Source organism: Panicum virgatum, chromosome 1N (genome assembly GCF_016808335.1).
Source record: "Panicum virgatum strain AP13 chromosome 1N, P.virgatum_v5, whole genome shotgun sequence".
Lineage (NCBI taxonomy): Eukaryota > Viridiplantae > Streptophyta > Magnoliopsida > Poales > Poaceae > Panicum > Panicum virgatum.
Window position 1 is genome coordinate 56,286,316 of NC_053145.1, and position 24,969 is coordinate 56,311,284.

Here is a 24,969-nt window from a genome sequence, read left to right on the forward strand (position 1 = left end):
CAAGCACGACCGGTCAGACCAGTCCGACCGGTCAGACCGGTTCCTCCAGCCGGTCAGACCGCTCTGGTGACCGTCCCCGAACTTTCAAGCCGAAACGTCCAGAAGTGGGTACTTGGAAGACCAACGAGGTGAAGATGCAGGGAAGAGCTGCTAATCAGAAGCCCACCTTCAACCAGTTGTGGAACAAGTACACAAAGGCCATTCAAAAAGATCTGCCGTTAAAAAAGAGACCGCGATCACCGCCGCGTCAAGATCGTCCTGTGTCCCCAAGGAGGGAATCCAGTAGGCGCAGAGGTGATGTTGTCACATTGTATCCTACCCAGAAGATGTATGCTACCATGCCATGGGTGCCACCGGCGTCAAATGCAACAAATCTGGCGTGGGAGCATGAAGGGATATGGATGCAGTGTTTCCCGATGCCTTATCCTCCACATTATCAAAGGAAAAGCTCCAGGGTGCCCGTGCACGACTAATTGGGACCACGCCAATCTGGTCCAATGCAGCAGGCTGCACCGGTCAGACCGGTCACCTCTGACCGGTCAGACCGGTCACCTCTGACCGGTCAGACCGATCTCACCAGAGGCCAGGCGAGGCTCCTGTTCCAAGGTTTGAGTATCGCATCAAGGAGCAGAAGCCTGTTGCTCATCCAGAGAAGCCTAAAGCCAATGCTGTGGTTCAGATCGGCAAAATAGAAGTGCCCATAAAAGATGCGGGCAAAGAGCCGATGGTTATTGAAGAATCGGTTGATGTTCCTTCACAAAAGCCGGTCATGGCTAATGATCATGAAGCCGGTAGCAGCAAGGGCGCAGCGGACAAGTACCATCAACCTAGGTGGTGTCCGTCATGTTTAACTCATACACAGAAGAGGAAGCTGCAACGCCTTCGCAACAAAGAAAAGAATGAGCAAGAAGAAGAGAAGATGAGGGATGAGGACTTCAACAGATACAGGCCCATGTTCCCTCAGAGCAAGGTTTGGAAGGTCAAGATAGCTGATCAGACAGCCAGACTGGTAGGACCGCCACAACCGACCGGTCAGACGGACCGGTGAGACCGCTCTAACCAACCGGTCAGACCGGTCGAGTCTACTGCAGAGCCAGCAGCTGAATCGGCACTATCTGTTTTGGTTGCTTCTGTTGATGAAGCCCCAGCAGTTCCTCTGACAGCAGAAGACAATGAATTGGTGGATTATGAAGCGTCTCCGGAACACACCAACTTGGAGATCAACGTGGTGCATTTGTTCTCGGATTACTTCGTGGTTCCGGAGGAGGATTTGGCTCATCTTCAGTTTGGGCCACGTGAAGCTGTGTACCAGAAGCCAAGCGAGAAGGACAACCACCTCAATGCTCTTTACATGAAGGGACACATCAACGGGAAGCCGGTGACTTGCATGCTAGTGGATGGTGGGGCCATTGTAAATCTTATGCCCTACTCGTTATACAAGAAGCTCGGTGGCCAAGACGAGGACTTAATCAAGACAAACATGACGATCAATGGTGTTGGCGGAAGCGAGCCCTTTAGCGCCAAGGGAGTTTCCTCCATGGAGCTCACTATTGGAAGCAAGACGCTTGCTACAACCTTCTTCGTCTCGGAGGTGTAAGGTAATTACAATTTGATTCTTGGGAGGGATTGGACACATGCAAATCAGTGCGTTCCTTCTACCTTGCATCAGTTTCTTGTTCAGTGGATCGGCGATGAGGTTGAGATTGTCCATGCGGACACTTCGTCCTTTGTCGCTTTAGCCGATTCAGATTCTATTAGTGCACACGACAACATCAAGTGTTTATCGGACGTGGATCTATCCGATTATGATTTGATCAGTTGCATTAAGGATGATTTTGTTTCTGCTGTACTAAAGCCGATGGGTAAACGGCTGAATCATTTAATGTAATTCAGATGAGTACAACAGAAGCTCCAGAAGCGACCGGTCAGACCGCTTGTGCCGACCGGTCAGACCGGTCCAGTCCCGTTCGGCGCACAGGACCGACCGGTCAGACCGGTCTAACGCAGAGTGGCTGCAGCAGAGGCTAGATCAATATCGGGTGCGTACAAACGATATGTGTGAAGCCATTGGAGATTCTGATGATCTAGATAAGCTGGGCTAAGGGTTTACATTGGCCGATCCTTTAGAAAAGGTAGACATTGGTGATGGAACTATTCCTGGGCCGACCTTTGTAAACAAAAATTTATCGGTTGAAAATAAAGCCGATTTAGTTAATTTGTTGAAAGAATATGTTGATTGCTTTGCTTGGGAGTATCATGAAATGCCTGATTTGAGTCGTGATCATGTTGAGCATCGCTTACCAATTAAAGCCGATTTTAGACCTTATAAACAACCGGTTAGATGTTTCAATCCTATTATATATGACCGAATTAAAGCTGAAATTAATCGTTTACTTGATGCTGGGTTTATTCTGTCTCGTCGTTATGCTGATTGGATCTCTAATATTGTGCCCGTTGAGAAAAAAATATTCGGGGAAAATTAGAGTGTGCATTGATTTTAGAGATCTTAATAAAGCTACTCCCAAAGATGAGTATCCTATGCCTATAGCCGATATGTTGATCAATGAGGCTTCCGGACAGCGTGTCATTAGTTTTCTTGATGGTAACGCCGGTTACAATCAAATATTCATGGCCGAAGAAGATATATCTAAAACGGCATTTAGATGTCCAGGATTTATTGGCTTGTTTGAGTGGGTTGTTATGACTTTTGGTTTGAAAAATGCGGGTGCTACTTATCAAAGAGCTATGAATTTAATCTTTCATGATTTGCTTGGTGTCATCTTGGTGGTGTACATTGATGATATTGTCATTAAATCGGCAGGTTTGGATCATCATTTAGCCGATTTGAGACTTGCTCTTGAGAGATTGCGCCAATATTGTTTGAAAATGAATCCACTCAAATGTGCTTTTAGTGTATCGGCTGGAAAGTTTCTTGGCTTCATTATTCATGAGAAGGGAACAGAGGTTGATCCTAAAAGAATTGAAGCCATGAGGAAGGTTGAAGCCCCTACATGCAAGAAGGATTTACAGAAGTTCTTGGGCAAGGTAAATCTTTTGAGAAGATTTATATCTAACTTGTCCGGAAAGATCGATGATTTTACTCCTATTCTTCGATTAAAAGATGAAACCGAATTTACTTGGGGGGCAAAACAGCAAGAAGCGTTTGAGAAGATCAAAATTTATTTGTCTTCGCCACCCGTACTCAAAGCATCTAGGAGAGGAGACCTTTCAGACTTTATGTGGCTGCTGAAGACAAGGTTATTGGGGCTGTTTTGACTCAAAAAATCGAAGTGAAGGAGTATATTATTACATATTTAAGCCGACGACTTATTGATGCAGAGACGAGGTATACATTTATTGAGAAGTTGTGTTTGTCTCTTTATTATGCTTGTACCAAATTAAGGTATTATCTACTATCTAGTACTTGCATAGTAGTATGTCAAATCGATGTGATCAAACATGTGCTACAAAAACCGATTTTGAGTGGTAGAATCGGCAAGTCGGTTTATGCTTTGGTTGAATATGATTTGGCTTGTGAACCTTTAAAATCTATGAGAGGCCAAATTGTAGCGGATTTTATTGTTGAGCATCGGATTAATGACAAGTATGATCTAGAAGTCGGATATATTACTTGCACACCATGGAAGTTGTACTTTGATGGATCGGTTTGTGATGATGGTCAAGGGATTGGTGCTGTTCTTATTTCTCCGAATGGTGCCGTTTTTGAATTTTCAAACCGATTGGAAGAAGAGTGCACAAATAACCAAGTTGAATATGAGACTCTTCTATTTGGCTTGGAATTATTGCAATCCATAGGCATGAAGCATGTTGAAGCCTTTGGAGATTCTCTTCTGGTGGTGCAGCAAGTATCTAAGGTATGCCAGTGCTATAATGGTTCTCTAAATGCATATCTTGATAAATGCCTCGATATTATTTCTTTCTTCGATGAATTTATTATTAAACATATTCCGAGAGAAGAGAATGGAAATGCAAATACTCTGGCTCAGCAAGCATCTGGCTATAATGTTACGAAAAAATATTTCAACATTCGCAAGCCGATGTAAACGAAAACCGAGTGTTTGGTTCTAGACGCACCGGTCCGACCGGTCAGCGAGACCGGTCTGACCGCCCAGGTCCAGAGACCGGTCTGACCGGTAATGCAGCTGTTGGTTCTGATTTGGCCAAGAAAGATGATTCAATTGTCTCGGCCGAAGCTCAAGATTGGAGGGTCCCTCTTATATCATATTTGAGAGATCCTGGTCGTGGAGCGGAGAGAAATATTCGGCGTATGGCTTTCAAGTATGTTTTAATTGATGATGAGCTTTATCGTCGAACTGCCAAAGATTTGCTTCTCAAGTGTTTAGACTCGGATCATGCTCGGGTTGCTTTGGGTGAGGTTCATGAAGGTATTTGTTGTACTCATCAATCGGCTCCCAAAATGAAGTGGTTACTTAGAAGAGCTGGTTTCTATTGGCCCACCATGCTATCTGATTGTTTCAAATACTATAAAGGGTGTGAAGAATGTCAGCGGTTTGGTGCCTACTGCGTTAATACATCCTATTATTAAACCATGGCCGTTCCGAGGTTGGGGTTGGATTTCATTGGATAAATTAATCCTCCATCTTCAAAGTGGCATCGCTTCGTGTTGGTTGCTACGGATTATTTTACTAAATGGACCGAAGCGGTTCCTTTGAAGAATATGACACATAAGGAGGTAATTGAGTTTATTACTGAGCATATTATTCATAGATTCGGCATTCCACAAACTTTGACAACGGATCAAGGTTCTTCATTTATATCAAAAGAGGTGCGTGTCTTTGCCGAATCTTACAAGATTAAGTTGCTCAATTCATCTCCATACTATGCTCAGGCCAATGGGCAGGCCGAGTCTAGTAATAAGATTTTGATCAAACTTGTCAAGAAAAAGATAGAAGAAAATCCTAAGAGGTGGCATGAAGTGTTATCCGAAGCATTGTGGGCTCATCGTATATCTAGGCATGGTGCTACTAAGGTTACTCCTTTTGAGCTTGTGTATGGTCAAGATGCCGTTTTACCCGTTGAGATAAATCTAGATGCATATAGATTGGCAAAGCAAAATGACCTCTCCGCTGTTGATTACCATGATTTGATGATGGATAATATTGATGAGGTGACCGACAAGTGTTTGAAGGCTTTAAAGGAGATTGAGAAAGACAAGCTTCGGGTGGCCAGAGCTTACAACAAAAAGGTAAAACTTAAATCTTTTCAGGTTGGGGATCTGATTTGGAAGACAATTTTGCCTCTTGGGATGAAAAACAACAAGTTTGGCAAATGGTCGCATAATTGGGAGGGTACATACAAGATTATCAAAATTATCTCCGGTAATTCGTATATGGTGGAGACGGTGCAAGGTGAGCGTCTACCAAAGGCTATCAATGGGAGGTACTTGAAGAAGTTCTATCCTAGCGTATGATAAAGTGCATGAGGACGAAGATGGCCAGTATTGGATATCGCCCTTAGTTTTATTTTTAGATTTGTATGCTCTGTGTAAAACATGTACATCAGGATAGTTCTTGATTTTTGGCTTGTGAAACTCACCAAAAAGCAGGGGGCATATGTTGACAGCCAATTCTGGCAGTTCAGAGGCCGAGTAGGCTTCGTTTTATTTTGGAAATTCTTGTATAAACCAACTTGGAGAGTTGTATGACTTCCCGGCCTATAAATATAAAGTCTAAGGCCGATTGAGGTATTCCCAATCGAATCAATACAAAAATCGCATTACTTTTTATCTCCCAAATCCTAACCTTTTCCAACCCTAAATTGCTTTCTTTCTTCGTCTCGACGGCGTTTGAAGTCGTTCTGAGTGGCCTGCCGGCCTCAGAACAACCCTAGCTGCGCAAGCTCCGACGGGGTCTCTCCCGAGCTCGCGTTTCTAGGTCATCACAGTTCTCTGCTCCACACCGGTCAGACCGGTCTGTGGAACCGGTCAGACCAGTCCGCCAAGGTTCTGCTGGTTCAGATCGTTTTGACGATCTCCTATGCGTTCTAGTGTATTCGAGTGTGTTGGCGCGATTCTGTGTCAATAACCTAAAAAAAATATCGATCACAACCCCTGCTCTCTCGTGGTCATGGAGGAGCCTCGTGCTTCAATTTTTAATTAAGAGCAGCGAAACACCAGCTCACTGCCTAACTGACGCGACGGATCTCTTTCCTGTCCCCCGGCTGGAACGGTGGAACCATGTGCCGGCCTCCCGAGCTACTTTTTTTTTTTAAATTAAAGGCAGGAGCGATGCCGTATCATTTAAGATCAAGAAGCAAGTGGAGTTCAAACAAGAGTGATATTACATAAAACTTGAGGAACTCTAACACCGGTAACTAAAAGTCTAAAAAACATTAAACTGCAATGTCTCCAAAAGTCTACAAAACATTTAACTGCCATCTCTTCTTTAATCAGGAAGAACACCTGAAGGGAGCTTATTCTGTTTTTTTCCTGCAGTGTACATCATTAGAGCTGCCTTGACGAGTAGTGTATTCTCCGTTGACACGAGGTCACGGCGGGAGTTCGGCGACGGCTTTTTAAAAGTGTTTGTTGGTGGACGACGCGCACCTTCACGTTGTCTTTCCTTCTGGCTGTGTTCTTTGTTTTTTCTGTATGTAGTCTTCCGTGACTATCTACTTGTATTTTCTTCTTATTTATCAATGAAATGGGCACCATCTTGTGCCGGTTCGTTAAAAAAAAAAAAGTTCCCTGTTCCACCGGTCCTCCACCCAGGTTCAAGTCAGGCAACGTGATTAGAGATCCTGACCATCCCGAGCTATACTATTCGCCTACGGTGTAGGGCCACGCGCGTCTTGCTTACCTCTAAGCTTCGCTAACTCTAAACTAGTGCAACCTGCTTCCAGTCCTCGAAAAATTTAGGGACTCGTCGCCTTTACAAAAGTCTCGGCCGCACTTTGGTCGCGTCACCATGGAATGGCATCTGGTTTGGTGGTGGGCTGGTGGCCAACGTCGTAGTTCAGTACAGTTGATTGAGAACTCGCACCTGAAGGAGAGAATGTGCATGGGCGGCGCGCCACACCTGCACGTACAGGAAGTTTCAAAATCCGACCGGACCGGCCTAACCGCCGCCCTCCGGTACCGGTTTACCGGACCGGTTAGGCCGGTAACCGGTGGAAACCGGTTGAATTCAAATTCAAATTCAAATAAATTCAAATTTTCCAGTGCAACCGGTTCCGACCGGTTTACCGGCCGGTTTGACCGGTTTACCGGCCGGTTTTACCGGTTTACCGGTCGGTTTGACCGGTTTGGAATTCAAAAGCTCCCGTGCAACCGGTTTACCGGCCGGTTTTACCGGTTTACCGGCCGGTTTGACCGGTTTGATCGGTGGGCCTTCATGGGCCGGCCCATTTTTTTTCTTTTTCTTTTTTGATTTAACTTTAAATTCCCACAAATTATACTAAATTAATGAATTTTTGAGAAAATTTGACACCATTAGATTCATCACACCTTGAAGTATTTTTAGAAATTTTTTGAGAATTTTTCATTTTTAAAATTCAAATTTAAAATTTGAATTTTGGCCGGTTGGGTACCGGCCGGAACCGGAACCGGTCCGGACCGGTTTGACCGGTAACCGCGGTAACCGGACCGGTTCCGGCCGGTTTGGTGAACCCTACTAGCGGGTGACCAGTCACTCGCCGTTCCGCGGGAAAAAAAAAAAGGGTGCACCGGTGCACCCCCGCCGCGATACACAACGGTAATGCTTCCAGCTCGTTTTCCCAGCCCGCAGAGATCGGCTCGGCTCGGCTTCAGCGCCCGGCTGAGCCTTCGTCGTCCGATCGTACTGGAACGATATCGGAGCCGGACATCCATTTTTTTTTCCCGTTCCGCGCACGGAGAGCCTGAATTTTTCGCAGGAGAGAAAAAGAACCATGCGCCGCACGGCGAATCCGTATGGGCCTAGTGGAGCAATCGGATTGGCCCGTCTGCCTCCAGTAATTTGTTTCTCCGTCCGTGTCGTGAAGTGCCTGGGCCCCCCTGCTGGCTGGGTTGTCCGTGATTCGAAAGGTCCGGGGCCGTCCCGGCATCTAGTAGTACTTCGGCCGGTTAGACGGGCCGCACACGTTCTTCCCCAAATTTTAGAAATGGTGGAATGGCGTTCGTGTTGTTTTCCCTGGGAAAATTTAGTTATAATTGTTTCATTTGTTTCATTGTTTGGTATGATAAATAATAATATTAGTTTCCATATATTTGGCTAAAGTTGAAATAGGTTAATTTAGTATAGTAGAAAGTTAGAATTTCGTTTTTTTTGAACGGAAGGGAGTAAATCTTTTGAGAAGAGCGAGTCTCAAAATGGGCCAACACAGGCGCTTCTCTACTTCAGACACCCATCCCATTTCCCCAGGATCGGCCGGGCACACATTTTCCCCAGGCTCGGGCGTCCAGTTTTCTCTCGGATTCAAGCTAAGGTCCTCAGGAAGGGCGAGATCAGAAGCATACTGATTGCAAAGGGACAACATTGAAATGCTGGGAAATGCCGTCATGTACACCCGTTTCTCTCACACTCTCACTAGTTACAGGCAAGAAAACGTGATCCGCAACAACGAGAAAGGAAGAACAGAAAAAGATACTCGAGGTCGAGGGCGCGTCGTTGCTTTGCTTGCATCCATATTCTGCCGCCACTCATCAGTCATCTCGATCGGGCTGTTGGCTCCATCGGACGCTGCTCTGTGCCAGCTGGGGGTTAGATCGCAACGGGCACGTCTGCCGCGATGTGGACGCGGCCGGGCTGGGCGGCCGCCGGCGCCGCGCGCCTATGCTCCGTCTTGAAGTTGAAGGGCTTGTTCTTCCGGGCGCCCACGCCGTCGCTCACCATCCGGCGGTACCTGCACTCCTCGCTGCAGAACGGCGTGTCCCCTCTGTTGTTTCGCAATCCGAACACACGACTCGAATCAACAAACAAAATCCGCATTGCGCCGGAAAACTTGAAGCAAGCATACAGCCAGGCGCCAGAGGCAGACAACAAACCTGTACATGAAGATGTCGCGGTCCCCGGCCAGGCGCTTCCCGCAGAGGGAGCATGCGTCCATGGCGCAGCGGCAGGTCTCGGCGCACTCGAGCGGCTCGATGTTGAAGAATGAGGAGGAGGAGGAGGAAGAGGAAGCCATTGTTTTCAGGGCAGGAGCTGAGCCTGTGGAAGTGAGGAGGCCAAGCCTTGGGGGAACTGCACCAGCTACTGGACTGAATCACTGAACTGAACGGGTCTCGAAGGTTGCTGCCAACGACTAACAGAGCAAGAGTCTTTCCCCTTCTTTATAGAGGAGTAGAGCAGGGAGAGGACGGGGAAGAAAAGGCTGGTGCCTGTTCGCGTTAGGTGCCGGGTGGATGCGCGTGAAACCACGGCTAGATTTTCCAGGAACCTCTACTCCTCCCTCCCGGTCCGGCCGGGCCCCTTGTTCGTACCCGCCAGCATCGCAGCCGGCCAGCGCACATTCTGGCCGTGCGAGTGACGCTAGGGCCGGGCAACAAGAAAGAAAGGCAAGGCGCAGCGCCGCCGGGTTTTGTTCGCTTACCCGCGGGCCAGGCCCCCCGGCCCTCGCCCCGCCTCGGTCGCGCCGGCGGGTGTCAACTGCGATGCCGCAGGATCCACCAGAAGATAGTCTGCAGCAGCGACAACAACGGGGAATCCGATTCTTTATTGGCCTACGCTCGACTCTGGCTATTTTTAGATTCAAAATTTCTCTCTCCAAACTTCACTATTTATTTATCACATCAAAATTTTTGCCTCATGCATGGAGTATTAAATTTAGGTAAATAAAAAAACTAATTGTATAGTTTTGATGTACACGACGAGACGAATCTTTTAAGACTAGTTAGATCACGATAGGACAACAATTACCATAAACAAACAAAAAATACTATAGTGTACTACATTGTCCGATGTAATCCTTTTTTACTACCATTTTACGAATCTAGACACCTCCGTGGGGGCTCTTTCTTTTCGCCGCGCTGCTGGCTGGCTGGCGGTCGACTACTACTCTGGCGTCGCCACGTGTTGTATATTTGCTTTCGCCCCGAGGCCTCCTCCAACGGCCAACGACGTCGCCGGATAAATCATTTTTCTAATCAATGAACAGTGTTGGGCCTCACGCATTCCTTGCCCAGCAAGCCTGTGCTCCTCACGGGCACGCGACCCGAGGTCTGTTTGCAACTGTGCCGCACCAGCGACGTCGCCCGCGCTGACGGTTAACCGATGGAGGAGGCCTGATCAGGACACCTTCGGTTTGCAGTTTGGTTTAGTCTTTAGTCTAGTGCAATTGAGCGACGGCTGTGCTAGATAGAGTCTCAAGCCCATCCTTGGCAGTGGAGACGTCACGCTGTTGGCTGAACGATGGGAACAACCGGGGGCTATCGGGCCAAGAGTTCGCGGAGAAAAATGGGCAAAAGGGCGAGGAAGCTGTGCTCGGGACGGGCGGACGGCGGCACACTCCGATGCCGGCACGGCCGGCTACTGCCGCGGCTTTGCTACTATGTGCTATGCTCGGTGTGCTCGCCTCTTACCACGCGCCGCGCCGTGTCTCTTTGTCTTGGCCTCGTTGGGTTTTTACTCAGAACTTTAGGCCGTGATATGTTTTGCAAAAGAAATTTGCGATAAAATCTTGCTAATTTGAAGTACTAAATGAAGTTTATTTACAAAATTTTTTACACAAATGGGTTGTAAATCGTGAGACGAATCTAATGATGCTAATTAATTCATGATTAATTAATAATTAGCGGATGGTTACTGTAGCATCGCTGTTGCAAATCATGGATTAAGTAAGCTCATTAGATTCGTCTCGCGATTTACAGCACATCTATGCAAAAATTTTGTAAATAGACTTCTTTAGTACTCCATGCTGTCGAAACATTCGATGCGATGTTTTTTTTGTGTTTACGGGGTTTATGGGGATTGGCTATGTTGCTCGGATACGCGGATACGGATACCGGTACGCGATACGGGGATACTCCGATACGCCATTTTTCTAAAAACAAGGATACGGGGATACGTCAATATATATAAAAAAATAAAAAAAAATAAAAGTTTCAGGAACAAGAATGTGAGAAAATAGAAGTTTCAGAAACTATAATGCATCATAAACTCATATATTCATATGTTCTATAATTATTAGAAATGGAAAGGGGCAAAGGAAAAAAGAACCAACCTTATCTTATTCTTACCTGTTCGTCTGTTCCACGAATGGATGTCGGTGTATTCTTCCTCAACCTCCGACACTCTCTCTCTTTCTCTGTGTAGCGGCCAACTCCGGCTGCCGCGGCTCCTCCTCTCCCTCTCTTGCGGCCGCGCGGGCCGTCCAGAGGCGTGCTCTGGCGGCCGTGGCGGCCCGCCAGTGGCGAGCTCCAGCAGGGCAGCACCACCCTAAATAGTGCTTTAATAGATGTGCGGGCCTCTGTCTGGACAGGCCGCGCAGCCGCTGGAGCAGTAGGAGGCACGGACGGGTGGGCGGGCGGAGGTGACGGCAAGGGAGCGACGAGCGATGGGGAAGGAACAGGAGGAGGCACGGGGGTGGCCGGGCGGCGGTGACGGCAAGGGAGCGATGAGCAGCAGGGAAGGAGCAGGAGGAGGCGTGGGCGGGTGGCCGAGCGGCGGTGACAGCAAGGGAGCCGTGCGAGGCTGCTGTGGGCCTGCGGCTGCGCGAGTGGGGATGAGAGGGTGGCATAGCTGAACGGAGAACCTTTATACAAAGCGATTGAGTGGTGTTGTTAGGGTTTGAAGGTATCGGACAGATATCCCACGAGTATCCGATTTATTTTTATTATTTGAAAATACCGAAATAGTCCGATACTTACGGGATACGTATCCGGGAATATCCGTGAATTATGGGTATCCGATACCGGTATGTGAGTTTTGCGAAGTATCCGCGTATCATAGCGGATACGAACTAAACAGAGCCTTAGTTACCGGTGGTTCCGGGGCCACGAGCCGAGGGCTGCACACGCGCTGCGACAAGGCAAACGTGCCTGGCAAGGCCGATGCCGCGTCGTGCCGTGCGATTGGGTGTTGACCCGGCCTGGAACGAGGTCTGCTTGTCCTTGACGAGACCTTGACCCCACGGCGACCGACCGAGCTGGACCTGAATTACGCCGTCGTCCCTCGTGGATAGTGGCGAAAGGTTGCCGTGCGACGCACGGGTGACGGATAGCGGAGGAGGTTCCTGCGTCCGCGCCACGCACGGGCTGCGCAGCGTAGAAAATATCCGGGGCGCATAGCACACGGAGGGTGGCACAAGATTTCCGCCTGCGCTGATACCTCGGTCGAGCTTGACGGCCATGATCATAGATGCGCAGGTGGTGTTCCTACTTCCTCTACTCCGGTGCAGTTAATTTTTAGGAAAAAATCTAATTTACATCCTTGAACTATCGCAAAAGTTCGATTTTTAACTTTAAACTACAAAATCGGATAAGATAGACCATCCAACTATCGAAACCGAGCAAATTTGGCCAGGTTTTGAAAGTGGTTTTCTATTTTATAAAAATTAAAAATATTTAAATTTAAACTAAAAATTCATAAGCAATTTATTTTAAATAAAAATAAAAATAAAAAATGGGTATCATAATTTTTCTAAAAATGTAACCTATCTATTGGCATTGTACTTGTCATTTATTTGAATCTATTTTTTATGTTCATAGTATTTGGTTGCTTGTAGTTATGCCTATTATTTTTTAATAAATAAGATTCAAATAGAGCAATATAGATAGGTTATATTTTTAGAACAATTTTGATACTAGTGTCATATTTTTCTATTTTAAAATGAATTAGTTTTGATTTTATAGATCTCGTTAGAATTTCTTTTAATTTTTCTTAAAAATATAAAATCACCTTCAAAACCACCCTAAGGGCCAAATTTGTCCGATTTTGATAGTTGAATAGCCTATCTTATCTAGTATTATAGTTTAAGGTTGAAAATCAGACTTTTGCGGTAGTTCAAGGGTGCAAGCCGGACTTTTCCAACTTTTAAGAGGGTCTCCATTTCATAGATGAAATGATGCGCAGGCCGTTGGTAACAAAGTGCTAGGCGCGTTAGGCCCAACACGTGATCCAGTTCGGGCGCTTTTTTCATTTTTATATTTAAAAAAAATAAAATTTCAAAAATATATGCCGAATAGGGAAATTTTCAAAAATGGGTGTCTGTCGCCTGGGCGACAGGTGGACCTAAATGTAAAAAAATTGCATTTAGGTCCTGGCACCTAGGGCGCATTAAAGAGTGAACTTGTAAAATCTATATAAAATCGTAGAAAAATCAAAAAAAATACAAACTCAACTGTTCTGGATTCTATGAAACAAGATCTACAACTTTTGTTACATAAAGTTTTTTAGTTGATCAATGTATTTTACTCTATTTTAAATACCAGTTTAATGCACTTTTATTTAAATCTCAAGATCCATCCTTTGGATGCATGTCATTTTTGGCCAGAGTGTTGAATATGGTGAGCATACGCTTGTACAAAATTGGTAGGCCCAAAAAACATTTCTAGGATAAGTTTTTAAATTAGATCTTGCAATATGTCTAGTTTAAATGAGTTATTTATCCATGCTGCTATACTGAGTATTAGAAGCCATAACTTTTATAGTACCATTATTTTATTTTCTAAGAGCTATAAAACAAATTTGGTAAATTTTAGATAAGCACAACTAGACCAAATGAATTATTTCAGATTTTTCTAGGTACAAGAACTATTTTTCTTGATTTAGATACATTGATCAAATAAAAAATTTTATGTAACAAAAGTTGTAGATATTATTTCATAGAATACAGAACAGTTGAGTTTGTATTTTTTCCGATATTTCTACGATTTTATATCGATTTTACAAGTTCACTGTTTAATGCGCCCTGGGCGCCAGGATCTAAATGTAAATTTCCATTAGGGAGGCGACAGACACCCATTTTTGAAAATTTCCCTATTTGACATATATTTTTGAAATTTTGTTTTTTAAAAATATAAAAATGAAAAAAGGCCCAGTTCGGGCTCGGGAATGCCATCGTTCACTAGGCCAAAAATGAGTTTCATGGCCCATCAAGCAAGGCTGCAGCAGCGTTCAGCAGGTTGCCCATATTGTTCGGCCACTGGCCCGTTGCACGCAGGCTCGGCCTACCGTATACTTTTGTCTCGACGATATTGTAGGCTTTCTTTCTTTCAGACTTGCTCAGCACGTATAAAAGATTAGAAAGAGTGCGCAAAGAAGTTGACTGATGGCAAGCGAATTCGTTTTTGAGCTTAGTTGTCTCATATAGAAGATCCAAACTTTCTGTTTCTTGCTGATGCATGAGAGGAGGCAAACATTGACACAAAAGTTTTGCATTCACGTATTCTAACAGCAATTGCTGGATAGATCATCACCTAAACATGAGGGTCAACGAGCATGCTGCACCCATAATATTCTTGGAGGTTGGCCTGCTGATGCGCGACGGGGGTTGACAAAAGCGGATGCCGTTCTAAACATTATCATCGAGAGAGCCCGTCGGTCGCAACTCGTAAGCCTAATTTGGACGGGTTCCCACTCCATCCGCGCATCCATAGCCTTTCTGTGGAAGCATTCCTTCTTTCTCCCCGGATCAGCCGGTAGGAAGGGCACGCCCCTGGCATGGGATTGGGGACGGAGCGCGACGCGTCGGGCGGTCGAGCCATCAACCACAAGGCCAGGTGACAAGGAAGGATCAGGTGCGGCGCGACGACCACGATGTGGTTCGCGGTAATCCCGTGAGGCACCGGATCGGATCTCTGGCCCCTGGCCGTAACAGCGACCGGCCGATCGATTGTTCCCCCGAAACCCCGTGATCGAGAGAAGAATCAGATCGGATACGCATGGCCGCATGGGCATCGACGCTGAAGGAGACGGCACATCGGGCGGGGTTCGCACTGGATGGGGGTGGTGACTGCGCGGACAGGGCTCGGTCACGGCGCCATGGCGCGGCTCACAGGCAAGCCGTGCTGGTCGTGCGACGGGTTCGTGCCTGCCACACCGCGTGATGTGTGTGAGGGTTATCGGTTAATGCGTGCAGGACAAGCCTTTATGAGGCGTACTGACGAGAGGGAATCGGTACGCTTTGGACGGACAAAACTATTGATTAGAAACTGACGCCCGAATTCATGCGCTCCCCACGGCCCTTGTAGTTGTACCTGTACGGGCCCCCATGCCCCGCCCCGCCCCGGCGTCGCCTCCTTCAAGTCTTGGCGTCGGCACGAAGAAAGAAACAGAGCATCCGGAGATGCGCACGTCGAGACGGCGAGTTGGAGTACGAGCCATGCTACGGTCTAGCGTAGAAAAGGAGAGTGGCATGCACGTGGTGGTGCCTGCCGATGCGGGTTGGCGACGGCGAGCAGCAGCCGTAGCCGAAGCCACGGGAGGAGGGACAGTCTGACAGGCCTCCACCCACCCACACCCCCCGCGCCCGGCCGTTCCTCGTGGCGGGTTGCTGCGGACTGACAGATCACGCGCCGGATCTCCCCCCCGTGCCACCTCAGATCCGCTTCCCAACATGACGACCGCCACCGACGGGTCGGGGGCCACGCACCTCCATCCCCGGCCCGCGCCGTGCGCCCCGCAGTAACTGACCTCTCGCGCCGCGGGCGTCCGTTCGTCGGTTCCCTCTTCCTCCCTCCCACGTCCCACGCCGGGGATCGGCCGAGGGCGCCGTCAACCGGCCGGCCGCGCCGCGCACCGATCGGCCACGGAGATCTCGCCATCTGAGGAATGCCGCCGCGCTCTGCTGCAGCTGCAGGCCTGGGGTCGCATCGGACGTGGCGACGTCACGAGGCGGCACGGCGGTTGCGATCGCTTTGGGCACGCTCGCCCGCCCGCTCATCGCCGTATCCGCGGTTGCGCGGACGTCAAGACAAGCGCGGCGAGCAAATTTGGCGCAAGCATGGGAAAAACCTGCACTCTGATTAGTGGCGTCCAGGAAGAAGCGACGGGTTGAGATAGAAAGAAATCAAAGATGCGCGGCACCGTTCACCTGCTGCACTTGCTGCTTATACTAGTATTAACAATGAACTTATCAATTGAATTCTCCTAAACCCCTAGTATAAAAAGGAGATTTGAGGAAGGGATGCTCGAAATCGATATGAACAAAAACTTGGGAAGAAAAAAAGAAAGGGGAAGATTCTAGCTTTCCTACGGCTTCTCTCTTTTTTTTTCTCTCGTTTTTTGGGAAGGCATTGATGGGTTCCTGCACAACATGCACTCACCGGCTCACGGGATGGATGGCCGGATGAGGCGAGGACGACAGCTCAACAGAGGATGGCCTCCACGCTCCCCGTGCGCACGCACAGGCACACCGGGCACGCCATGGCGGCGTCCGCGTCGCCGGCGGCGAAGCACTCGCCGCACAGGGAGAGGTGCCTGCAGGGGAGGAGCACCACGGAGGCCGGCCTGAGGCGGCAGACGAGGCACGCGCGGTCCGACGACGGCCCCGTGCGGCGGGGGTCCACGTACGCCGACGACGAGGACTCCACGGGGCCCGCGTCGCCCGCGGCGGCGAGCTCCTCGACCGACGCACGCGCCGCGGCCGCGGCCTGCTGGAGCTGGGCGTGCAGGGTGACCGCGGCGGCCTGCTCCGACAGCGCCCTCGCCTGCCACGCCGCCGCCTCGCCACGGAGGCGGACGAGCCGCTCCTCCAGCTCGGCGCCGCGCCGCGCCTCGCGCTCCGCTTCCGCCGCCTTCTCCCGGAGCCGGCGCGCGGCGGACTGGTCTGCCTTGACCAGAATCGCCCGGTTGTGGCGCCGCAGCCGATCGGCCATCGCCCGCCTGAGCTGCTCGCCCTGTGCCCACGAACGTCCGGGCGCATCAGGATTGGAACCAAGAAACGAACTTGCGACGAGGACAAAACGGATTGCGGGGGGCTACAATTTACCTGCTCCCGGATGAACCGGTCGATCTCGTCATCATGCTGCTTCACCTGCGCGGCAAGCTCGTCGGAGACTGAGGCGAACAGCGATTGCGACGACGAGTGGCGCAGGACATTCATCATCTGTTTGCTCTCCTGTTGTTGTTGTTGTTGTTGCTGCTGCTGCTGCTCGTCGAATGCCAGGCGGAGGCCAGTCGACACGAGCGCGGTCGCGGCGGGAGACGGGGACGACAAGACCCTGTTCTGGCTCTGGAAGCGCGCCATGTTCGCAAACGACGTCGACTGCTGCGGCTGGAGTGTGAACAGATTGACGTACTCCTCCTTGGCCGCCGGCGGCGGCGGCGCCATGGGCTCCCTGGGCCGCTTCCTCCGATTCCCACTCGCTGCAAAGAAACCGAAACCGTCACAATCCAAGAACCGTAGGGCCGCGGCACGGCGTGCAGCGACGTCCTCCTAATCAACATCGGCACACACACCTCCACCGCTGGAGAAGTAGACTGCCGCCGGCGATACTCCGGCGAGCTGCGGCGGCCTGGGCATGTCCATCTCCTTCCTCTCCGGCTCACCTCTGCTACAAAGACCAACCCGTGAGACCACTCGCCACGAATCGAAGACCTCGACCTCTGCTCGGGCGGGGGGAGGAGCGTGACGACGCGCCCTGGGGCGGAGTGGGAGGAGGCGCACCTGTCGTGGAAGAGGAGATTGGACGGGTACTGCGCCTGTACTGCCATTGTTAAGGAGGGGCGGGAGGCAGGCAGGGGCGGAACGAGAAACGGATGGGTGGTGGGTTGGCGCAGCGGGCGGGAGGTCACGGAGAAGAAAACTTCCTCTTCGTGTTTTTAATAGCTTGGCAGCCGGGGAGGAGGAGCCGAGTCCAATTCCGCGCACCCACTTCGCACGCTCGCTTTTAAAAACCTCCCCCTCCCTCCCTCCCTCGCTCGCTCGGAACGGAACGGAGCGGAGCGGAGCGGGGGGATCGCGTCGCGCGCTGCCTCGGCGGCGGCGGGCGGGCGAACGGACGGCGCGAGATGAGCGAACGGGGAAGAGCCGGGGGGCTCGCTTCGCTCGGCTAAAATTGCTCGCGGTCGTGGCGACGAAGGTACGGGGCGGGGCGGATGGTTAAAATTAGGCGGCGGATCGCAGTGGACGTGGTGGTGGGGGGTGATTTACAGCGCGATTTGGTGGCGTAAATGCGGGGGTGAGATTAACCTGGGTGGTTTCGCTACGCAGTGGAGTAATGGATGATGGCGGAGGCGTTTGGAAAAGTCAGGTGGGGGAGGGAGGCGTTGGAGGAATGCGAGGAGAGGAGGGAGGAGGAGCCTTCCTTGATGCGCTCACTGGCTTTGACGTTAATCTTTGGGGAATTAGCTGGGCTGCCGGAATAAAGGGGCGCGGTAGAATGCTCTGTCAAGCAAACGCACTCCTGCATTTGTGACCAGCTAAAGATATCGGCCATGAATGTTCTGTGCCACCTAATTTAAGCCATTTTGGCATTTAGTAGTAGCATCTTATTCGGGGCTTGTTTGCTTGTTGGGTTAGAATTTGGGACGATCATTTTAGGTGAATCAGATCCGGAACAACTGGCCGATTGGGTGTGATCTTGGGAGTTTGAGACAATGCCTTTGTGGCATATGATTGATTAATCTAGGATTTTCATGTCTGTATCCCCCCCCCCCTTTTGCAAAAAGGATTGTCATGTGGTATGGACATATTTTGTGAATAAGTGACATTTAGGATATCAGCATTCATCTATTAAATGTAGCAAAACGTGCTTATACAAAAATATTTCAGGACAAATATACTAGTACCATTTTCAAATATCTGAACACGATGCATAATGAGTAATTGTAGTACCAAAGTAAATATCTGAACACGATACATAAAGAGTGAGTTTTTTTTATTTATTTATTTTTCGATTTATCAAAAATATATGTCTTGTTTTTTTTCAAAAATATCACCCAGCCGCCGGTTCATCCGGCGGAAGGTTGTTACCGCCGGATGAACCGGCCGTAGGATCGCTCCGCGATGGGCCGAGCCTTACCACCGGTTGAAACGGCGGTAGGTAGAACCTACTGCCGGATGATCCGGCGGTAAGCACCTACCGCCGGTTCAATCGGCGGTAAGGTCCGGCCCTTTAAACCGCGCGCGCCCGTCCCCCAGCGCCGCCGCCCGCTCGCTCCGCCCGCGCCGCCAACGCCGCCGCCCGCCCGCTCCGCCCGCGACGCCGCCCGCCCGCGCCGCCGCCCGCTCCGCCCGCGCCGCCGCCCGCCCGCCCCCCGCGCGGCTCCCGCACGCGCGCCGGGCGCTCGCAGCGCTCTCCCGGCCGCCTGCCGCCGCACCGAGACGGCGCGCGCAGGTATATTTTAAATTCTAATTTTATTAATAATAGTTTGTAGATTAGAATTAGAAATATTAGTGTTTTTGAATATAGTTTTATGTGTAGAAATAGTTTTTAGTGTGTAATTATTTGAGTATAGTTTGATGTGTAGAAATTATTTTTTTATATGTAGAAATATTAGTGATTCAAAAATAAATTATTACGATATAAAATCGTAGAACATGTAATTGAAAATATTAGTTTACATACGAATATAATTGAAAATATTAATGAGTTCAAACAGACATATTTGTCGCATAAAAAATAATATTAATTAATATTATATTACCGAAAAATAGAAATTGTTGTCAGTAATAAAAATTGTAAAGAAATAATTAAGATATATGCAAAAATAGCAGAATTATTTTTTAGCGTTGATTAAATTCTAAGGAAGAGTAATTATTGTTGTAAATATTGACAGGCATGTCAGATGATTTGTATTTTCAAGTGTTCTATGGGTCAGGAGAAGTTAGATATGGTCCTGAAGGGGTAGATTTGTCAGAGTTTAGCTCGATCACAAAAAAAATACCCCGAGCTAGAGAGAGGACTTGGATTTCAATATCCAATTGGCTCTTTAAAGCTTTCGGCCTTAGTCGAGATGAACATGAGATCTCTGTCATGGCAGTGGTTAGTCGAAGGGAACCAGTATTTTGGGAGCTATTGCCGCTTGAAGGGACGCCAAACTGGAGGAACTATGTCAATATAAGTAGTAGCCGAGGCTTACCGCTTGTGTTGTTTGTTCAAGCATTCGAGAAGATTAGTTTTAGAACTGAAGCGGGCGGGAATCATGAAGGCCAGGGAGATATTGTTTCCGAAGAAACTGAGACGATGCATGAATCTCATGAAGAAGATGGTGAACTTGAGATTTTAGAAGATGATAGACATGCTGCACACGAACCTCGTCAAGCAACTGGTCAGGCTGATGAAGGGGAAAACATTCCAGAGATAGATGAAGAGTTTCAGAGGGAGGGTGAAGAATAGCACAATGCAATGAATGATGACTCCTCGGATGATGATGATGATGACGACGAAGATTATCATGTCCCACACAATTGGTCCGGTTATGAATTTTCAAAATTAAGTGTAAATGAAGGTGAAGCGGTGACTTGGGAGTACAGGCAAAATGAGGTATGCATCGGTTCGTGTATGCTAACAGTGACAACATGAAGGAAGCTATAAAACGTTGGTCGACTCTCTCTTTGCAAAGACAGTTCAAAGTTCTCAAGAGCAGTCCAAGAACATATGACGTGCGTTGTGTGAGAAGCGAATGTCCTTTCAGGGTGTATGCTTCTATGGGCAAGTGGCAGGATTTCTGGGAGGTTAAAAAAATTGTGGAGCACACATGCCTGCTTGAGCAATTAGAACCACAGCACCGCAACCTCAGTGTAGGTTTCATAGCTAACTACATGTATCCTTTGATCGTGGACAATCCTAGTTATGAACCTAAGTCAATCATTTGTGCTGTTGAGGAGGAGTTTAAATATAAAATTAGCTACAACAAAGCTTACAGAGCGAAACAGAAAGCGCTGCAGATGAGGTGGGGGACGTATGAAGCTTCGTATCACAATATACCGGCATTGCTGCACACTATATGTCTTAGAAATCCTGGTAGCTACTACGACTTGAAAACGTATCCATGTGCCCAGAAGCCTGGAAAGCAGGTACTCCAACGGTCGTTCTTGGCCTTGGGCGCTTGCATTGAGGCGTTTCCGCACTACCGGCCAGTCATTTGTATAGATGGGACATTTTTGACAGGAAGGTATAAAGCCACAATCCTCACAGCTGTTGCAGCTGATGGTAACAGACAATTGTTGTCTTTGGCAATTGCCTTTGTGGAGAAAGAATCAGGGGATACTTGGTATTGGTTTTTGCAGAGGGTGAAGCAGATGATTGTCAAAGATGTAGAGAACGTGTGTTTGATTCATGATCGGCACAAGGGTATATTACAAGCAATCGATGACATACAGAATGGTTCTACTGAGCGTAGTAGGACTGCACTTTGGCCGGACCTAAAGAGTAGGTGGTGCATGAGGCATATGGGGGCAAACTTTCATACCCAGTTCAAGAACAAAATCCTTATGAAGCTATTCAAGCGGTTATGCAGCCAGAATCAGGAAAGGAAATTCAACTTCCTATGGAAAAAATTGGATGAGCTAACAAAAAAGCAAACGGCGGAGCTAGCGAATAGATCTGTCAATACTGAGGACGACGACCAGGTCTCGCTTGAAGATGTGGGCTTGGACGGTCCGAATGTCAGGCGCAAAAGGAGAAAGGCAATTAAGACATTCTCTGAGTGGATTGAGCACGAACCAAAAGAGAAATGGGCTTTACTGTTTGATGAAGGAGGTGCTAGGTACGGTTTAATGACTATGAACCTAGTCGAGGTATACAATTGGGTGCTGCGTGGTGTAAGATCATTGCCACTTGTTGGGATCGTGGAGTTCTTCTTGTATCGCACTTGCGAGTACTTCAGGGACTGTTACGCTGTGGCACAGAAAGATATGGTCGATAATCGCAAAGTTTACGGATACAAGGTTACGGAGCATATGGAGGAAGCTTTCAAAAAGGCCCGTTTACATCGGGTGACTCCAGTTGGCTCTATGGAACGTCGGTACGAGGTGATGTGTAGGGACTAAGGCCGAATGGGGGGGCCGGCGTGAGAAGCATGTGCAGGAGTGTGTTCTCCGTGCTGATGCTTGTATTTGCTCATGTCATAAGGTAAAGCTGCTGCACCTGCTGTGCACACATGTCATTGCTGCCTGTTTTGAAGCTGGTGGACTACAGGCTCGTATGTATGTCTCAAATTACTTCATGAAGGAAACTATTTGGATGACTTGGAGGCACGAGATATATGGGTTTTGCATTCTTGGAGACTTCATAACTGATCCTGGACACAATGCAACTTATATTCCAGATCCAGATACAGAAATGTTTCAAGGGGTGGGCCGACGCAAGAAGAAACGCATTAGAAATAACATGGATCGATCGGAGGCTGGTCGAGATGTCCGCCTCTGCTCGAAGTGCCATGAGACGGGTCATACGTACAAGTATTGTACGGCATTGAGTTATGGTGGCCGCACAGATGGAGCGGGCCCATCTGAAGCTGCTCCAAATCCGGCACCGCAGGCAACGGGTCGTCGTGGCCGCCGTCCTAACAACGATGGCCTTATGTGATCGATGACGATTGTCATTTGTGTCATTCACTATTCAATCATGTTCTATGTTAAATTATGTAATATTAAGAACTAATATGTCGTAAACTGATTTCGTCTTGGCGTACGAATATTTGTTGTAATATGTGCCCCAAATATATGTTCAACTTTATTGCTGTAATTGGAATTTGAAGTTATATAATATGTAATTTGTTGTGCATCATTTATAAGTTTATTACGTTATGTTTTATTTAGTATTTTATTAAAAATTTGTTGTATTACTTAATTTATGTTCTGAAATTTTATTTAGTATTTTTTTACGTTAATGTTATTATGCTTAATATTGTTAATTTATGTTCTGAAATTATTTGTAATAAATCTCATTATACAGGTATGGCGCACGAGGAAGGAGCTACCCCTGAGTTGCTAGATGCTCTCGTCGACAAGCGCCACCGGTCGTACATGTCTGCGGTCCGTGGCATCAGCTTAGGGACGTTTCGGGCTCGTGTGCCCATGTCGACGATGCCGATACACCGTCGCTGGGTTCCTAGGTACGGATTACATTTGTCACATATTTTAGTTGTTTCTTTAACCGTTTGTTCTAACTTGATTTTCATTTTCGCGATGCAGGTTACGTGCTTCAGGTCTTCTCCCGATTGCGCGACTTGTGGAGGGAGATATGGTTGACCCTGCACGTCGACCTAGGGACAGGGCTCCACGGTTCCAGTTCGACATGTCCCTCCTCGCGGCACTTCTCGACCGTTGGCGTCCGGAGACGCACACGTTTCACCTCCCGGTTGGTGAGATGACCCCTACTCTTCAGGACGTGGCGATGCTTCTAGGCTTGCCATGTGCTGGACGAGCTGTGGGTGCAGAGGACGTGGGACTCTCGTGGCGCGACGACCTTTTGGCTCGGTTCGCCGGGGTTCAGCGCAACGAGCTAGCGTTGCCGTACCGGCCCTTGCCAGCGAACCATGCACACGGACCGACAAAGAGGTGGCTTCTACAGTTCAGTGTGAGTACATAAATGTTGATTCTTTCCGCACTTATATTGATACGTATTTGCATTGACGACTCGTACCATTTTGAAGGCGGACTACATGAGGGCAGACGCAGACGACTTTACGGTTGCCAGGCACTTCGAGGCCTACTTACTTTGGCTGTTCGGCTGGGTCATGTTCTGCAGCTCGCAGGGTGACTCGTGCCCCAAACAGCTCATTCCTTTGGCGAGGTCGATAGCTGACGCTCCACTTCACGAGATACCACAGTTCAGCTGGGGTTCTGCTGTTTTGGCTGCGAGTTACAGGGGTCTTTGCACGGGCGTGACGAAGGTCTCAGCAGAGGAGCCCATTTTTGTTGGGTGTCCTCTACTGTTACAACTCTGGTCTTACGAGCGCTTTCCCGTCGGTAGGCCAGAGATGGACTTCGAGCCGTACGTCCAGCTGTCCGCAGACCACGACGACGTCGACAGACCTACGATGGGTTCGTTGTGGTGCCTCAGGAGTGTACATTACATCGTTTGTTTTACTTATTGTTACATGCGTGCACAAATGTACGATTTAGCGGTTAACTTTTTTTTCATTGTGCAGCCTTCTTGGGTCGGCGTGCAGACGAGGAAGTCGTACCACGACTTCGTTGGTCAGTTTGACGCTCTTGTGGACACGGACGTGAGGTGGACTCCGTACACTGCAGCCGACATTTACGCCCGGGCACCGAGCGGTCTTTCGTCCTTATGCCTGCGAGATCACGAGTACTGGATGACGAGGAAGCCGATCCTTTACGACATCCACGTCGAGGAGTACCACGTTCACCGGGTTATGAGGCAGTTCGGTCTCTACCAGCAGACCCCGGTGCCGATTGTGCACTCAGTGGAGGCCCACGTCCACAGGTACCGAATAAATAGTTTTGTTAATAATTAATCAATTTTAAACCTACCATTTAGCATTAAATCGCTCAAGCTTTCTATTATAGGTGGACACGGCAGGGTCAGCCACCAGGCTCGCGGTGGGCCGACAAGGTCCGTCCTTACGTCGACTCTTAGGCCGCGGCCCTCGACGACGTCGTTTTCGAGGATCGGCCGCACAGCGACGAGGCGTTCGCGTACTACCTACGGTGGTACCTGCCGAGGACGCGCACACGTGTCGTGCACGTTCCACCAGAGGCTCCGATCGAGGCCGCAAGGGTGTCGGAGACGTACCCCGTAGTTCGAGATCAGAACTTCGCCATAGCGGTACGTTTCTCTGATTGAATTTGCAGTAAAAAAACTGGTTGCATATGATGTTACTACTTTCTCGGTACAGTACGATGTCATACGAGCGATTGAGTCCGAGGCTGGTTGAAACGGCGGTAAGTACTCCCATATTTTTAATTATACTAGGGGTGCAGAAGAATCTGATGCAAGGTGACAAGACATCGAAATGGTAATTGAAACTCATGAATATCTCATGAAAATATATTTTCACAGACTATTAGAGTTAAATCTAATTTGTATAAATTTTTTAAAAATATTTCCCTAACCTCCGCTATCTCTATTATTTTCTGAAATATCTCTAAATGTAA

At 48.6% G+C, this 24,969-nt stretch overlaps 3 protein-coding genes across 3 annotated transcripts; 1 reads left to right on the plus strand and 2 right to left on the minus strand.

The window, feature by feature from the left end:
• Window positions 1–8,457: 8,457 nt before the first annotated feature.
• On the minus strand, window positions 8,458–9,391 carry LOC120656846 (FCS-Like Zinc finger 1-like). Its single transcript, XM_039935036.1, has 2 exons — window positions 9,005–9,391; window positions 8,458–8,895 (listed from the first exon to the last, which is right to left on the minus strand). Exons 1-2 carry the CDS (start codon window positions 9,142–9,144, stop codon window positions 8,721–8,723), a joined length of 315 nt encoding a protein of 104 aa, XP_039790970.1. The 5' UTR covers window positions 9,145–9,391; the 3' UTR covers window positions 8,458–8,720.
• A 6,571-nt stretch (window positions 9,392–15,962) lies between these two features.
• Window positions 15,963–18,003, minus strand: LOC120656845 (BOI-related E3 ubiquitin-protein ligase 1-like). The gene is made up of 4 exons (XM_039935035.1): window positions 17,566–18,003; window positions 17,358–17,449; window positions 16,888–17,264; window positions 15,963–16,795 (listed from the first exon to the last, which is right to left on the minus strand). The coding sequence occupies exons 1-4, from the start codon at window positions 17,610–17,612 to the stop codon at window positions 16,265–16,267; spliced, it is 1,047 nt and encodes a 348-aa protein (XP_039790969.1). The 5' UTR covers window positions 17,613–18,003; the 3' UTR covers window positions 15,963–16,264.
• Window positions 18,004–23,054: 5,051 nt separating this feature from the next.
• Window positions 23,055–24,451, plus strand: LOC120653699 (protein MAIN-LIKE 2-like). The gene is made up of 4 exons (XM_039931384.1): window positions 23,055–23,425; window positions 23,502–23,915; window positions 24,000–24,082; window positions 24,382–24,451. The coding sequence occupies exons 1-4, from the start codon at window positions 23,090–23,092 to the stop codon at window positions 24,449–24,451; spliced, it is 903 nt and encodes a 300-aa protein (XP_039787318.1). The 5' UTR covers window positions 23,055–23,089.
• Window positions 24,452–24,969: the final 518 nt, after the last annotated feature.